This window comes from Halyomorpha halys, unplaced genomic scaffold (assembly GCF_000696795.3).
Source record: "Halyomorpha halys isolate HHAL.00 unplaced genomic scaffold, Hhal_1.1 Scaffold355.1, whole genome shotgun sequence".
Classification (NCBI taxonomy): Eukaryota; Metazoa; Arthropoda; class Insecta; order Hemiptera; family Pentatomidae; genus Halyomorpha; species Halyomorpha halys.
The window spans coordinates 107,157-124,478 of record NW_027110523.1 but is presented as its reverse complement, the minus strand read 5'-3'; the positions used below and the strand labels follow the sequence as shown (position 1 = coordinate 124,478).

Genomic DNA, 17,322 nt, shown 5'->3' with positions numbered 1-17,322 from the left:
TATATTGCTTCTGTGCTTGAAGAACAACCTCCAGGAACAGAAGTATGTACCTTAATAGCAATGATAATCATCAGTTGTATCATCTAAATATGTTAAAAAGGTTAGATATTTCCATGTATTAATATTATCAATTAAACAATAAACTTGATTATTACATTGATATTGAATTTTTACTGCACTGTTGTGCCCGTTCTGAGTTTTTTACTATCCAAAAATCTGGTCTCTACTTATGATTCAACTATCACTATTTTTGAATAACATATCCAAAATCAAAACCACAAATTGAGGGAGTTCCTTGATCTCGATTAAGAGTCAAGGTTGCGTTTGATGCAAAGTTCCCCGCGATTGTGTGCGTGGTAGGCCCCGGTAATTAGAGAGACTGGTGTGGCCCGTGCTAAAGGTCAAACGAGAACGATTCTAATGAGTAAATCGGAGGCAACAACCGCTACTCCCGAGTGGTTTCTTTTTATTTACCTGTTCTCCAAACAGGTTTTCAGTTTGACTGGTTATTAAGGTACATTCTTTCCTAGAGCGCTCTCGCAAGCTTCAAGTCCCCTCGTCGGCACGTCCATAACCCATATATATCTTCAGGTTCAACGTGAAGATAGAAAACAGTATATTTGATTGTTTTGTAAAATAAAATACCAGTGGCTACCCCATGATTTGTAAAAATTAATGCATGAATTAAAATATATGGAGATTTAAAAAAAAAAAGCTTTTGGTGAACAAATTCTTGACTCAAATAAAGAACAAAGTTACCTTGTTTTTCAGCAGTTGAACAATTAACAATGATAAAAAAATACCAATTTTTAATGGTCACATATTCTTCTATAGAAAAACGTCCGGAAAAATTACACCCCTTTAAAACTTCAATTATTTCCATGACGTTTCGGACCAATTTTTGTCTACTCTCAAACCTAGACTTAAAATTAAAATATCTTGTTATTATTCTATGTTGCTAATTTCATTTTCGTAATTGCACTGTAATCGACCTAATACAGGAATACTGCTTCGGCTATATGAATTATAATGACAAGAGTGTGTAATTTGATGAAATAAACTTTTTCGACAACTGAAGCAGTGTTTTAAAGCTAGGGATTAAATTTGATAATGACAACATATTGGTTTGAAACGTCATCCGAATTATGAATAAAGTTTTTATTTTCTAGTTCTTATATAAGTTTTAAAATGTCTATTTTATCATTCCATATCATTTTTTAGTCCACGTTTTAGTATTTAGAGGCGTGAACTTTCTATTTATACTTAAATATTTACCTTTGATGGAGATTTAGGTAATTTTTAAAACAATATGCATGCACTTGATTACACCTCACGCTATTCAACATACCCTAGAAGAAGTGTACTTTCCATTTCAACCTATCGAGTAAAGAGTATCGATAAGAAGAATCGAGTTAGGACCTAGGAATTCAGTGATGGCGGCGGCCGCTAGTCTGGTTGTTTACGGCCTCTGATAATTTGTATATATACAATGACAGCCAGTGTTATCAGTCACAAAACTCTCATTATTGTCAATTATATGTGCCCTTGCAACAGACCGAATTACAATTTAGCGGTGAACAAGTGTATCAAGACCCCTTTATACCTACTTCATTGAATGTTTTCCGAAATCAATATTTTAAGATGTCTATATTGAAATTTGGTGAGGGGTAATTGTAGCAAAAATGAGACTTTGTATTTTATTAGTTTTGTTTAAATTGGTTTTTTGTTCTGGATATTTAATTTTACTCTCCGAAGAAGAGGAACCTGGATCCCTCATATTTGATGCTGGCCTTAAAACGAATGAACACCACAAAAGACACTACACAATAAATGTTGATAAAAGTGCTTCTTTTGTAAGAAGACTGTTGCGTGTTGACCATTCTTTTGGTGAAGTGTACCTTAGGCAGAAACTTCAATGTGATGGTGTTTTTTATCCGAACCTTTTTACATTGTATATAGATTCAACATCGAATGGTACCTTAGATTATGTTTCTATTCCTTTAAGAGTGTTAATTCGTGGATGTGCTGATTTAATTAGTTTTGAAGGTAGTTATTTTATTTAATTTTTAAAAAATTGGTACAAAGTTTTTTATTACACCATTTGATAATTATCATCTATTGTAGATGGAGTTTTTGAAAACAAAATTCAAAATAAAATTTCGGAGGCGAAAAAGTGGCCTAGTGAAACAATTGCTTCATTCTCATTTCCTGCTTTCAAGTAAGATATTAGTATAATTACAATATATTAAAGAGGTGAAAATTCAGTATTTTAATTGTTGTTCCACATTTCTTAAATGATAAATTTAAAAAGTAATTTTACAAGTTATATTGTTTTTTTTTTTTATACTTTCAAAAGTTTGATTTAATGGTATTATGTACATTAAATGTCAACAAAATTGCATTAATTCAACATAAAACTTCTGTATATAGAAAACTACGAGATAATGTTTTCGCTTGTAAATTTATTTAAATGCATTAAAATGATTGCTTCATTTACCATTAGGAGTTTATTAAAGCATAAATATCCATGGCATTTTTTATACTGCGGAAGTGTTATCTTCCTAAATTTGACATTATCAGAACTATTCAATCAGTAATTTAATATTTATTTCTTTAATCAAAAAATTAAGCTGGTGACAATTAATTAAGATTTATCATCATTTAAAATTCAGAGGGTTGAGCTTGTCATGCTTAATAGTGTATTAGTTCATAGATCAAAAATAATTTACAAAATACCATAAATATAAATTTTCTTATTTATGCATATATTTTATTATATCTCATCCTTTATTAATGAATAAAATTTAAATTTTATCCATAAACTTATACTTTTGATAAATTTGGTGGTAATTGATGAATTATATTACATTTCCTCCCTATAAATATTATTTTTAATTAACCCTTTACCTTCCTTTTCGCCGATAATGTGACATTTGAAATATTGTCACCTTGAATCAACTATATATGATATTGAAATATGACTATTTACTTACTTTTTGTGTTTTAAAAAAAAATTAATGTGTGTGTTGCAGCAATGTTAATTTAGATATATACACATTTCTACCTAATAAAGTGCTCATGTCCCTCAGTTTTAACTTACCTTGTCGTACTGATCTCACTTGTCTTGATAAGTTATTAGAGCTTTATTAAAACTATTTGTCTGATAAACTTCTAAGATTTATCTCTATGCATAATTTATATTTTATTTTAATTGTTTTAATTTGAAGAAGGTATTATGTTTTAATTGATTATGGTTATCTCTTATCCTGTATAATTGTTTTGTTTGAATATATAAACATACATTTAAACTATTTATTGAAATAATAATGAATGTATTTATTATTTAAAAGATTATGTTTTTCTATATTAATTTTATGCTTAATTTTTTTTTACAAAGTATTTATTGTGATATTTTGATTTCTGTTTAAAGTAAAAATGAAGCAATGTCCCAAGTATGCTTGCGCAGTTCTCAAGTGGTCGCAAGCCTCAGGTCCCTTGTTCCGAGGGGTCTGGGGTCATGTAATATAGTGCTAACTGGAGTGGCTGAGCCCCGGTTTGGGGTTGAGCCACGTGGAGGACATTTAGTGGCCAAGGAGGATTTATGTCTTTCTACGGCAGGTCTTCTGGAATTGCCTGTAGCTCTAGAGTACACTTGCTCATCCAATTCTGGTCTGCTCTTGCATCCATCCCAGCATACCATAAGGGTACCTACTCAATAGAAAATCATTTTTTCTAGCAGGAAAATTCATAGAATGTTCTTTAACTGTTCATTATGTGTTTCAGGTATATGTTTCTTTCCGAAGGAGTACTTATGAAGAATCGGGGAGAGTTAGAAGAACTGCCTCACGTCCTGGGGACTTAGCATTTGAGAAGCCCCTTTATATTGCTTCTGTGCTTGAAGAACAACCTCCAGGAACAGAAGTATGTACCTTAATAGCAATGATAATCATCAGTTGTATCATCTAAATATGTTAGAATTACTTTACTTGATGAGAATTTCTTAGCAATAACTTATTATGGTATGAATTTGTTGATTTTTGTAATTTCAACTATTTAAGTTATCTTATTTTAATTTTTTACTTAGGTTTGCTCAGTAGCCGTTAAAGAAGGAGGATTGTATTCGATGGTTAGTGTCCTAGATTCAAGAAGCCAAGGGATGTTTAGTATCGGTGCAAGCACTGGTGTTGTTACAGCTACTGCTCGACTCGATAGGTTTGTTACTATGACCTATTGGCATTTTATCCAAACATTTCTTTATTTAACTAAATTGATATCAAAATATGTGGTCCTTTAAGTTTATTATATTTATAGGTTATGTTTGTCTTGACGAAAGTATTTTTTGAATTTTTTATTTTGTTTAGCAAATTCATGGTTATTGTAGTTTCTTATTATATTTGGAATTATATTGTTTAAGTCTTGATTTTTTGTTCCATTTCTCAAGAAATTTATTTTATTGTTTTTCATCTTATTAACAGAGAGACGATGGATGTCCATTATTTTCGAGTGACCGTTACATCAGATACTGTTAATTCTCATCAGTCAGCCACAACTACTCTGCAAATTAATGTTGGAGATGTCAACGATCATGCACCTGTATTTGAGCAAGGTGTTGCCACAGAAACTACTATAAGTGAAAGTTCGCCTGTTGGAACTGCAGTCGCTCAGTTAAGGGCTACTGATTTGGATATCGGCCTTAATGCTCAAGTAATTTTCAATTCTCAATATGAATTTTTAAATATTTATTTTTTAGGCATAAATTATTGATTATTTTTAATTTTTTTAATTTTTTATTTTTAATAGCTATATACTACTGGCATTACTGAATTAAATTTAAAAACAACAACCATAGATTCATTGTTGGACATTCTTTTAAATGGAAGAATAAACCACCAAAATGTAAGATTCCTACATAATTTTTTTTAAATGATTTTCCTGTATAGGTCGAGTACAAAATAGCTGGTGTTGAATCAGGTGGCTTGGACAAGGGTGATGGAATCTTTAATATTGATTCTCAAAGTGGGCTCTTAACAACTAGGCAGCCATTAGACAGAGAAACTGCTGAGGTATTTATTTTATTATTTTTTTTTTTTTGAAAATGCATAAAATTTAATGTTATAATATTTTTTTATTTATTTATTCTTCTCTATAAGGTATATACAGTTCTGGTGGAAGCATCAGACAAATCACAACCATCATCGACTCGCCTAAGTTCCACAGTATCTCTTGTTGTACGGATCGGTGATGAGAATGACAACTATCCTCAGTTTTCTGAACGAGCTACTACTGTCTCTCTTCCTGAAGATACTCCTGCTGGTGCTAGCCCAGTAATAGCTACAGTCAGGTAATGGATTTTTAAAAAAATGTATAAAATATATTTTTCCTTGTTTTTTTTATTATCACATGAATGATATTTGAAACAATAATAATGTTTAATATGCTATAGAGCTACAGATGCTGATGCTGGACAAAATGCAGCTCTTCGGTATGCAATTATTGGTGGTAATACCCAAGGACAATTTTCAATTGACTCTCAGAATGGAGAAATAACACTGGTGAAACCTCTTGATTATGAATCAATACGCAGTTATCGTCTTGTAGTTCGAGCTCAGGGTAAATTTATTGTTGCACTTTAACTAAAACTATTATTGTATTATTAATTTTTATTTTAATTATTATTCTATATAAGTTTTTATTGTAAAAAAAATCCTTCCTAAAACTTTCCAACTACACACATAATGTTCTTTTACTGACCTTTCAAGATTAGAATATAGTGATTGTGAAAATGAAATATCAATGTAGTATTCATTACAAAACAACTAAATTATGACAAAGTATTTAGTATGGATACATAGGGAAATGTAACTACTAGAAAGATGGATCATGTTAAACATTGGGTAAGAGCTCCTAAATGCCAATAAAGGAACCTTATGTGTGTAGTGGAGAATGAAAGATTTTTTTCACATTAAAACATACATTCAATATATAGATAAACCTCCCGATTGGAAAGCATTTTATAAGTTTAATTATATTTTAGATGGAGGCAGTCCTGGAAAATCTAACACGACTCAAGTTTTGGTAAATGTTAAAGATGTAAATGATAATTCCCCACGTTTCTATACGTCTCTGTTTCAAGAATCAGTTTCAGAAGGTGTTCCTGTTGGTTTTTCAATAGTTCGGGTTAGTGAAATTATTATTTTTTTAAGTTTATAGTTTCTTTAAATTTAACTAATACATCAGCCAATTTTTTTTCCCTATACCTTACAAGCTATTAATTTTTAGGTGCAAGCATATGATGGAGATGAAAGGGAAAACTCTGAAATAGAATATCGAATATCACCGCATTTCTCACCAGATGAGTTGCCTGTTACTGTAGATCCAAATACTGGTTGGCTTTCAACAAGGCGGCAGCTTGACAGAGAAGCTACTTCTCGTTTAAATTTTGAGGTGAATTTTTGTTCACTATATTTTTATTAATAAACTAATTACACAGGTTTGTGTAATTTTTTCTAATTTTGTTGGTGGTTGACCAATTTAAAATTTTTAATTGCACTGATTTTTTTTTTTAATTTACTTTAATAGGTATTAGCTGTGGACAAAGGTGATCCTCCTAGATCTGGAACAGCATCTGTGTCTATCGTGATTCAAGACACTAATGATAATGACCCTCAGTTTTCACCAAAAGAATATTCTGCCAACCTTCCAGAAGATGTTGGACCTGGAGCTTCAGTTGTTGTAGTTCATGCAACCGATCCAGATGAAAATCCAAGGTATTTAATTATAAATGACGGAATCGATTTAAAATATATTTTTGGTAAAAGTCATATTTGATGTAATGTTTAATTCTCAGGTTGAATTATGAAATTATGAGCGGAAATACTAGAGGAAGATTTGCCATAACTACTCAGAATGGTCGTGGACTCATTACTGTTGCTCAACCATTAGACTACAAACAAGAGAGAAGATTCATATTATCTGTTAGTTGATTATTAATACTTTTTTTTTCTACATTTTATTATATAGCAATATTGCTTTACAGTATTATTAAATTTTGTGTTTAGTGTAACCGATATATTAAATTTATCAGATACTTTTTTTTATTCTTAAGCTCCTCATGTTTATTTTTAGGTCCGTGCAATAGATTCGGGTGGACGTTATGACACTGCTAACGTCTACATTAATATTACCGATGCTAATACTTTCTCACCTATATTTGATAACGCTCCATATTCAGCATCAATTCCAGAAGATGCTAAGATTGGAACTACAGTTTTGGTTGTTTCTGCTTCAGATGGAGATTCTGGTGTTAATGCTGAGGTAAACACAAGTTAAAGCTTCCCTAAATTGACTACATCTTCATTATTTTTCTGATAAATTTTTCAGTTAATACTCAAAAAAGTATTACTTATTTTAATATGAAACGATACTTTTATAGCTCTTTTAGTGTTTGGAATTTCAAAATAATTTTAGTTATACTTTAATAAAATTAAATAATTAAAATTATTGTTTGATTGACATATAGTTGATTGTACTGTAACTGCTTAATGAGGCAAATATTTAACATTAATTAGTACTATTTGACTTTTATGTTTTTTTTATTTTGAATAACATATTATTTATGTTATTGTACTTTTTTTTTTTTTAGATTTCTTATAGTTTAAGCTCTGACACTACTGAGTTTACTATTAATCCTGATACTGGAGCTATAATTACTACAGCAGTCTTGGATAGGGAGATTACATCAGGATATTTACTTAGTGTTACAGCTAAAGACAATGGTAAACTTTATTGTAGTTTGAGCTTATCTATAAATAAACATTATATTTAATATATAATCTTTACACTTTCTCGAGACTGGTTATTATTGTTTAAATAAATACATTTTATCCAATTTCAGTCTCAAAACAATTTATATTTTTTTATAAGTCTAACATTTCGGCCACAATATTATTGTAATAAATTATAATAGTGAAGGTTTTTTTAAATGTACTATGAAATAAAACAACTAATATATATTTAATCATAACAAGGCCTGATTATTTATATTTTCTCATGGAAATATTTTTTCTTTTCAGGAACTCCTCAACTTTCTGATAGTACAGATGTTGAAATCACTGTCACCGATGTCAATGACAACCCCCCAAAATTTTCTCAAGAATCATATCTTGTATCAGTTTCTGAAGATGTGCCTATTGGCACCAGTATTTTACAGGTTAGTAATATAAAATTTTAGAGATTAAAGCAAAGATCTTAGAACAAAAACTAATACTAATAGGTTGTTCTTAATGATTTATTTAGTGAAACCATTTTAAAACATTTGGGCTCTCTTTTTTTTAAGGTCTCTGCTACCGACCCAGACCTTAGCCTTAATGGCAGAGTAAGATACTCTTTAGAAGACACTGACACTTTCATTATGGAACCTATAACTGGTGTCGTGAGAGTGAACAGAGGATTAGATAGAGAATCGACTGCCCAATATACCCTAATTGCTATTGCATCAGATCGAGCTTCACCTCCACTTTCATCTTCTGTGAGCATTTTTTTTTTGGTAATTTATTCATTGGTTGTTGCATTTGTTTACTCATTTATGCCCTTCCAGGTTGAAATATTAGTCAAAATTGAAGATGTCAACGATTCTCCTCCTTCTTTTGAATCAGATAAGCTAAAACTGTATATTCCTGAAAACTCGCCGATTGGTTCTACAGTTGGTGAAATTTACGCTTCCGATCCAGATGTAGGAGCTAATGCTTATGTTACTTACTCAATCATAGGTAAATAATTGATATTTATACAGCTGAATAAAAAATAAGAGTATGTACGTATATACAATAATGTAATATATTTACCAGGAGGAGAAGATTCTTCACTTTTTTCTCTGCAGAGGAGAGCCGGGAACGACAAAGCCGAGCTGACCACCTTGACTGAACTTGATTACGAAAGTTCTAAGAAAACATATTCTGTTGTGATTAGGGCAAGTTCCGCTCCCCTCAGGTCTGATGCTACTGTCACTATTATTGTAACAGATGTCAATGATAATGCTCCAAAGCTCTCCGATTTTCAAGTAATTCATCCTAATTTTAAATTAGTTTTAAGAATAAATATTAGTATCGATAAAAATTTATCTTTTCAAGGATGCTGTTTTATGCTGCCCATAAATTTATTTACAATAATTTATGTATTTTTTCATAAATTTAATCTTTAATTATGTGGAATCAACTTTTATTAATTCATTACTGTCAGGATTGCGAAACAGAAAGTTTATAAATAGTATACTCTTTATAAAAGAAAAGACACTAGTATTTAAAATAAGGTTTTTGAATAATTATAACAATCTGATCTTATCACCTTCCTCTCAGGCTAAATTTAATTTTTAATTTTGTCATCCCTTACAATTACGCTCAGTAACATAATATGTATATAGGGTTGAAGTACATCAGTTGTTAAGAAAAGATTTAGATTTTAGGGGTATTCATTATCTTTAGACTGACATGTTAAAGCGTGTTAAATGAAAAAAACTCATGTTAAACGGAGAAAAATTTCCTTCTTTTGCTATGTTAAAATGATATAACATATGAAATATTTGAGAGTCTGTTGCTAGGTCTGTTAAATACAGAATGATATCATGCAACAGACCAGCTATGTATGTCATCATTTTGTTTGTTGTGTTAGGTTACTTGCTCGTAGTTTGTGTTTTTTTTTTGTTTTAGTATTGGACGTTTTTATGACTAATAAAGCAATGGATGACAATAATAATAATGTAATGACAGTTGACAATTAGCTCATCTTGATTCTGTTCCTCACAAGTTAGAAGATCAGGAAGGCACTCAGTAGCCAAACTTTCACAGAAATTTCACTTTTCATTTAATTTAGGCATATTGTAATAAATTACTTTAATCAAAAGTTGCTCAGAAAATCCTCTATAAGCTCTTATGCCTTTAACATGGTACATGGCTCACAACATTTAACAGGGTAAAACATTTTACATTTAAAACATGATGAATACCCTACTGAGGAAGACATTTGTCAGGCTCCATCAGACGCTCTTGAACTCGTGTTTATCAGTGAGTGAGATGGTGGACAGTTACTTTTTTTTTTTTTTTTTACTTGAATCTTCAGTTTAATTTTTTTAACCTTCATCGCCACCACACTAACTGTTTTACATATGATACTATATTTATTGAAATTATGTTAAATACTAAATATATTTCATAACTTATACTTATTTAAAAAGGAATAAGAAATAAAAAATATTTAATGAAGTTACTATCACAGTGATCAGATCTGAAATAAAACTGATGTGATATGAGATTGTACAAAAATAATGTGTTCAAATAAATAATTAATAATAAAATATTTTGTTCGAAAGTTAATAAATAATTTGAAAATAAATCTGTAAATTTTGGTTGCAAGTACCAAATGGATATTGTTAGAGTCTGTATATGTTAAAAGGTATTAGTATAAGGTTTATTAGAATAAGGTAATAGAAGCAACTTGGCATTGCTACTTTAATCTCTTGAGAAAGAAAGTGTAAGTGTTTTAAATTGAATCTTCAGTATCTTTAAATTTACCTAATTTTTTTTTTAAAAGGAGTTACGAATCAATTTTTCCTCCATTTTTTTTAATATGTAAATGTAATGCTCGCGCCTTCTATCGGAAAACTTAAAAATTTGAATTTACAAAACAATTATCCTTTCCACTGTTCTTTATGGATGCCAGATCTGGCCTCTTGAACTAAGGGATGAATCTTTGGGTTCGTTAGGGCCTTAAGGTTTTTGAAAATAAAGTATTACGTAAAATATTCAGACCGAAAGAGGATGAATAACGGGAGAATTTAGAAGAGTACACAACACTATATTCAGGGCGTCCCTCATAGTACTCATAGTACTTGTACAAATATTTGGTAAACAAAGGAAGCAACAAACATTGATATCCACATGCTTGTATGTTTTTTTTACTTTTGCCGGGTATTACATTCAATTTTCATTATAAAAAGAAAGAAAATAAAGATAGGCTAAATGAAAGGAAACAAATATCAGCAAAGTAGGTTGTAAATGATAAAAATTTATTTAAATAATACTACATAACCTATAAATTCAACCCTCGTTCTAGAATTTTTGTCATAAACTTGGTAACTTAATTACATAGATGTATAAAGTATTCATAAATAGGTATATTGAATTAAAAATAAACTGCTAGAATTATTTAAGAAGATATGAAACAATGTATTTACGCTGAATCAATATAATTTAAAATATACAATCTTAAACAAGAGTTAATTATTGAATCCAAAGGTTAGGAAATTCTTTAATTAATTAAAACATGTAGAGCACAAATATTCATCTCTTAGTAATTCTAACACAATGCTAACTAAAAACAAATGTGAGGATGCAGTATAAACGAGCCTCCTTTGATTTGTTCCCAATAACTGACACCCAATGGGTCAGCCGCAAATTAAGGCCAACTTATACCAGCTAATCCAAATAACCCATCCACACTCTTCTCCATGCCCAAATTTACCAATGTGTGGCAAACATTTAGAGGCACCTTAAGATAGTAATAATTTAGTTGGTATAAATATTTTAGCTTAGTTTGTATTATATTCCAATTTCATGTTTCAGGTAATCTTCAATAATTTTCGAGAATGTTTTCCATCTGGTCCAATTGGAAAAATTCCTGCTTTTGATGCTGATGTTTCAGATAAGGTAAGATTCAAATTGATTTTCTTTTGTACGAATATTGTTGTGATTCTAAAATTTATAGATCCTGCCTGAATTTTCTAGTTGAGATATCGATTGCTGTCTGGGAATAACGCAGCTTTAGTTACTCTTAACGAAACTTCTGGTGAGCTATCATTGTCCCCTCAGCTGAATACTAATGTACCTAAGTTGGCCACTATGGAAGTTTCTGTCTCAGGTAGATTTTCTTTATTATTATTGTTTCGTTGAAGTATTTGTGACAATACCTATAATTTATAATTATACAATAGATTCAGTTGATCATAACACTAAAATAGTATAAGGAAATATAAAACATTTAATGTTGTACAGATGGTATGAACGAGGTCAAAGCTTGGATGGAACTGACTGTACGTCTAATTACTGATGAAATGCTCATGAATTCAGTTACTGTGAGGCTTGGAGATATGACCGAGCAAGCATTTTTGTCCCCTCTCTACACTTATTTCGTTGAAGCAGTAGCTGCTATCGTCCCTTGTCCCAAGCATAATGTTTATATTTTTAGTATTCAAGTAAGTGCCATTAAAAAAAAATTATATATTACTGTTATGTATTTTAGATTAATTTAAATTATACTGAACCTATATATGTATTGTAAGTTTTAAAAAGTAAGTTTGTTACACCAGTTATAGTATGCTGTACACATAGCCACCCAATGAGTTGGGCAGTATATCTTTTACAGTAATTTTTTTCTTTCTCATTTTATATCCCATTGGATTGAGTGGTGCTTAATGCTTTCAGCTTAAATTTTTGGATTATCTATTGATATTTACAACTCTTACTATAATAATTTCCTTTCCTATGATACAGCCAGAGTCGAGTCGTTACCGCAGTCATTCCCCATCTTTTCTTTCTTTCCTTTCTTCCCTTTTCCTTGCATTTTTATGCCTTTCTCCTACTCTTTATTTTTTCCTTCATTTCATAATTTTCTCAAGCATCTGTGTTAGTTTTTGACTGTGAATATTATTTGAGGAGAAGATGGTGGAGCAGTCATTGAAGAACAAAAATAAGTGGCAGAATTTCTGGGCTAAGAATTAACAAAAACCGTAATGAATTAAAGTAAATACAGAATAACAAGAATGTAAGAGGATAACAGATTAATATAAGTATCAGTTATCTTATTTTGTTATTGTGTATTTCCTTTAATTAATTATGGTTGTTATCTTGTTTTTTGTTCTTAGCCCTGAAATTCTGCCTCTTATTTGTGTCCTTCACTGACTGCTTCCTCAACCATCTTCTCATTCAACTCTCATACTTAAATCTTTAATGTAGATAGCTATAGAATTTGTCTGGACTCAATTAGTCATAATTCTGAAGCCATTTCTTTTTAGTTTTTACTTCCATCTTAAGAAACTTCACTTCGGATCTTAAGGTTTTTGATGACATTAAAATACTTCTACCATCTCACTAGTTATTCTTGAACTTGGACACCGTGACAGTTTCAAATACTACATTAGCGTTCTTTAAAAATTTCCACCACAGACCGACTCACATGAATATGAACAATAACATCACATGAACAATATGAACCTTTTCCACACATAAAAAGATCCACCAAAAAACTGTACCTCCATAAAAACTTTCAAGGTGGCCACCTTGAGACTTACCAAGTAAAGCACTGTCCGGATATGAGCTAAGATATACTTATTGCAGAAATACTTTGCTGATGGCTAATTATTTTGTTGTCAAAATATAAATATATATATTTTAAAAATGTTTGATCATTGAGAGCTGTAATATTTTTTTATAATTATGTTTTAATTTTAGGAGGATTCTGACACAGATGCTAGAATTTTGAATGTAAGCTTCTCAGTTCGTAAACCAGATGGAGAAATGTATCCTGCTCAGCTACTTCAAGAAAGAGTCCACCTCAACAGAGAACTTTTGAATAAATTGTCTACATTACAGGTAATTGTGATATCTTCACTTACCATAATCTCATGCACTGCATCATAATATTAAACATAAACATAAACTATTTATTGAATCAAAACTAGTAAGTCTTCTCTCTTGTAAAATTAATTTAAAAAGTAAAATTTTTTTTATTTCTCTAAATTCAAGCACCCATAGGAAGCCATTTTCTTTTTAAAAATCCTAATTTCATACATTTTTACTGATATATTAGTGTAACATCGAAAGGTTGTTTTCGAAAAACATGTTTGAACTAATTTAATTTTGTCTAATTAATTTATTTATGGCAGGTATAATCAAACTTTCTATTAATATATTCTAAGTCATATATGTTTTTTATTTCTAGGTTTTGGAATTTGATGACAACTTATGTGTGAGGGAACCTTGTATTAATTTTGAAGAATGTCTCACCGTCTTGAAATTTGGAAATGCCTCAGGCTTTCTGACCTCATCTTCCATGTTGTTTCGACCTATTTATCCTGTTACTACATTCGCTTGCCGTTGCCCTGCTGGTTTCATCGGTAAGAAAACTTAAAAATATTGTATTTTAAATATTGGGTGGGAAGAAAATGCAAGAGACAGTGCCATCATTCTTTTGCTTTTTATATCTTATCATAGTTCAATACATTATATATGTATTTATTTTCTAGAAATGGATTATGTTATCTAAAAAATAAATTAAATCGGAAAATCAAAATGTGAGACAAATAAATACATTACTTGTCACTCTTGAAGTTATTCTATCTTTTATATGTGTGTGTATATATTATATGTACATAATATAATATAAGAGTGATAACTGATTTTTTAATTGATCTCTAAAAAAAGTGAGCATTTTATGTTTTTCGTTCATGCATTAAGCAACATATTTTTTCAACAAAGAAGTCCTCTGCTATTTTTTTTTTTTTTTGTTTAGCCTAGGATTAAAGAAATAAAAAAGTAATGATCTAAACTATAAAGTGAAAATAATTTAATGAGTAAAATAGATTATCTATATTTTATTCTGCATCTTAAATAAAAAATTAAAACATTTTTTTAAAAAACAGTATTTTTAAGAATATTTATGCACACAAAATTAACTTCAGAAAGGTTGTATTTTTTAATATTGCTTAAAGTAGAATAATTGTGATGTAATTATTTAAATGAAAATTGTTCATTGAAATTAAAGCCCTAGGGTATTTTTATTTATTGTGATCAGATTTGTTCTGTTGTTTAATCCTCAAATCACAAAATCTTATTATTAATTTTTATATTAAAAACATAATAATATAAAAATATCAGAAAGAGATTACTTCATTTTTTGAAATATCAACTGGTCAACAGTTCACCATGTGAAAATTAAGATCTAGTATTTATATAAGATTGGTAAAAAACTTAAGGTTAAATTTTTTTTTCCTTTTAGGTCGGAAAGAACATTATTTATGCGATACAGAGGTAAATCTGTGTTATTCAAGCCCTTGTAAGAATGGTGGGGAGTGTGTGCAAGCTGAGGGAGGCTATACCTGCATCTGCAGTGCTGGATTTACAGGTATCGATTTTGTTTCTTTTAGGTTGAAAAAGTTTATTATCAGTTGGATTATATTAAGTGATTAGTGTTATAAGCATCAAGTCTTTGGGCTCACTAAGCTTTTTGTTATTTATTTGTATTATACATTTAAGTTTGCCTATATGTACTTGTTACTTTAGGGTTGTGACCTAACAAAAGTATAAATTAAGGATCTCAAAACAAGAAAAAAATCCAAAAGTAGATATGTCCATGTGTCCCAACTACTTTATTAATGAAATGTGAACATTAAAACCATATTAAATATTGTTAAACCTTGAGCTTTAAGACTGGTTTGGCTTCTTTCTTCCACAACAACGGAGGTTGAACAGTACTGGATATGAGTTATTGTAACGCTCTCCACATCTGACACCATTGGATTTATTTGTTTTGGTTGACATTAAAGATAATATATGCAAGCTTGATAAATTTCCTTAATTCTTAACAAATAATTGAAACATAAACTTATATCCAAAGCCGTTCAGGCCGCTACTGCTAAGAAAGAGAGATACCTTATCTTACAAGATTATGCCTGTCATAATGTTCAAGATAATCACTTTCAGCAACATTTAAAAAGAATGTTAATGTTTAAATTTCATTAATAAAGTAGCTGGAACACATATTAACTTAGTTATTATAATCTAAATGATTCATGTCAATGATCCTTCATATTTTCATTTAGAATATTAAACCCTGAACACCCTATATAAATGCAGACTATGGAGTTTAAAAAAATATTATACATGAAGTATTATTACTAAAGTAGCTAATTTCGTGGCAAAGATTGCATTTATTCTTTTTTAATGTATTCTTTAAAAAATCCAAGTTCAATGAAGTTATACTAAAAGTGACTGGTTTTAAAAACATGCCATACTATTGGGGGGAACATTTATTTTATTTTGAAAAAAATTTTTGTCTCTTGTATTAATAATACAAAGATTTAAATATTGAAACCACTACTGATAACAATTAATAATTTAATTTTGTTAAATGTATCAAGAAATAATTATTGAAACAAGGTTAAGAGATTTATGTATTTTCTTGTTTATTTGAAGGTGAGACATGTGAGACAGACGTATCAGCTTCATGTGGGGAAGCTTGCCCTGAAGGATCTACTTGTACACCCCTTGAGTCAGGAGGTTATACCTGCGAATCCTGCCAGGTCTCTGGTGCTTCCTTCCAGCACTATGATAGGTTCTGCCAGCTGAGAGCGAGGTCCTTCTCATCGACATCATACCTAACATTCACTCCACTAAGACAGAGATACAGGATGCATATCAAGCTCAAGTTAGTTATATCCTTTCATATTTAAATATTAAACATTGTGTATCCATCCATTTGGTAATCTTGATGTATTGCTTAATTTCAGGTTCAGTACAGTTGAAAGTGGAGGTTTATTGATCTATAACGGACGATATAATATGCGGCATGACTTCATCGCTCTTGAGTTGATTGATGGAAATATTATTCAGTTTTCATTTTCTCTCGGATCAAAGGTTACAAGAGTCTCCGCTGTTGCCGCCGAGCCCCTTAATGATGGTTCATGGCACACTGTTACCATCATATATTATAACAAGGTGACATTTTATTGAATATTTTAATTAAAACTTTTTTTTTAAGTTTCTATTAAAACATTTCTTTTTTTCTTATATTGGTCAAATTATGATTTATCGGAATCCTTGACCTATCAGGCGTAAGCTGAATCATAACTGCTATTATTATAATGGAATTTCATATTTTGACTTTAAACTTTTAGTGTTAATAAAAACATAACTTTTTTTTTCTTAGTTCAGTTAAAACATTGTTATCAGGACACATAAATATATATATATATATATTTACAAGTCCCGACAAAATGTTTTATAAGTTGGTTATAGTTAACCATTTTATATAAAAAAATCTGTTTATTCCAGACTGCTACCATAAGCTTAGACGATTGTGATACTGCTGTGGCAGTAAAATTTGGTGATAGGATCAACATGACTTGTGCTGGAGAAGTTACGGAAGAACTAGAGAGCAGGTTATTTTTTCTTAATAATTCAAATATGGTTGTGATAGTCCAGAAGAGAAATTTATTGATGACTAACTTTGCTGTTCTTAATTCTCATGTTTATAGTGATTTGGATATTTTCAAGA

General features: G+C 30.1%; 1 protein-coding gene across 3 annotated transcripts in view; it reads left to right on the top strand.

The window, feature by feature from the left end:
* The first annotated feature begins 1,443 nt into the window (after positions 1–1,443).
* stan (Protocadherin-like wing polarity protein stan) overlaps positions 1,444–17,322 on the top strand; it is a 34,149-nt gene continuing 18,270 nt past the window's right edge. For all 3 annotated transcript variants that reach the window (XM_014422092.2, XM_024362752.2, XM_067048678.1), the window contains exons 1-28: positions 1,444–2,046; positions 2,125–2,218; positions 3,431–3,704; positions 3,784–3,921; positions 4,085–4,212; positions 4,476–4,704; positions 4,941–5,063; positions 5,151–5,341; positions 5,444–5,610; positions 6,035–6,177; positions 6,280–6,444; positions 6,580–6,767; positions 6,848–6,974; positions 7,126–7,314; positions 7,643–7,775; positions 8,073–8,209; positions 8,336–8,527; positions 8,597–8,768; positions 8,847–9,058; positions 11,616–11,699; positions 11,778–11,910; positions 12,045–12,244; positions 13,500–13,640; positions 13,990–14,164; positions 15,046–15,171; positions 16,242–16,473; positions 16,556–16,763; positions 17,100–17,206. In XM_014422092.2, the coding sequence (XP_014277578.1) occupies positions 1,683–2,046; positions 2,125–2,218; positions 3,431–3,704; positions 3,784–3,921; positions 4,085–4,212; positions 4,476–4,704; positions 4,941–5,063; positions 5,151–5,341; positions 5,444–5,610; positions 6,035–6,177; positions 6,280–6,444; positions 6,580–6,767; positions 6,848–6,974; positions 7,126–7,314; positions 7,643–7,775; positions 8,073–8,209; positions 8,336–8,527; positions 8,597–8,768; positions 8,847–9,058; positions 11,616–11,699; positions 11,778–11,910; positions 12,045–12,244; positions 13,500–13,640; positions 13,990–14,164; positions 15,046–15,171; positions 16,242–16,473; positions 16,556–16,763; positions 17,100–17,206 (4,772 nt within the window). In that variant the 5' untranslated portion in view covers positions 1,444–1,682. The remainder of the gene's footprint in view (positions 2,047–2,124; positions 2,219–3,430; positions 3,705–3,783; positions 3,922–4,084; positions 4,213–4,475; positions 4,705–4,940; positions 5,064–5,150; positions 5,342–5,443; positions 5,611–6,034; positions 6,178–6,279; positions 6,445–6,579; positions 6,768–6,847; positions 6,975–7,125; positions 7,315–7,642; positions 7,776–8,072; positions 8,210–8,335; positions 8,528–8,596; positions 8,769–8,846; positions 9,059–11,615; positions 11,700–11,777; positions 11,911–12,044; positions 12,245–13,499; positions 13,641–13,989; positions 14,165–15,045; positions 15,172–16,241; positions 16,474–16,555; positions 16,764–17,099; positions 17,207–17,322) is intronic.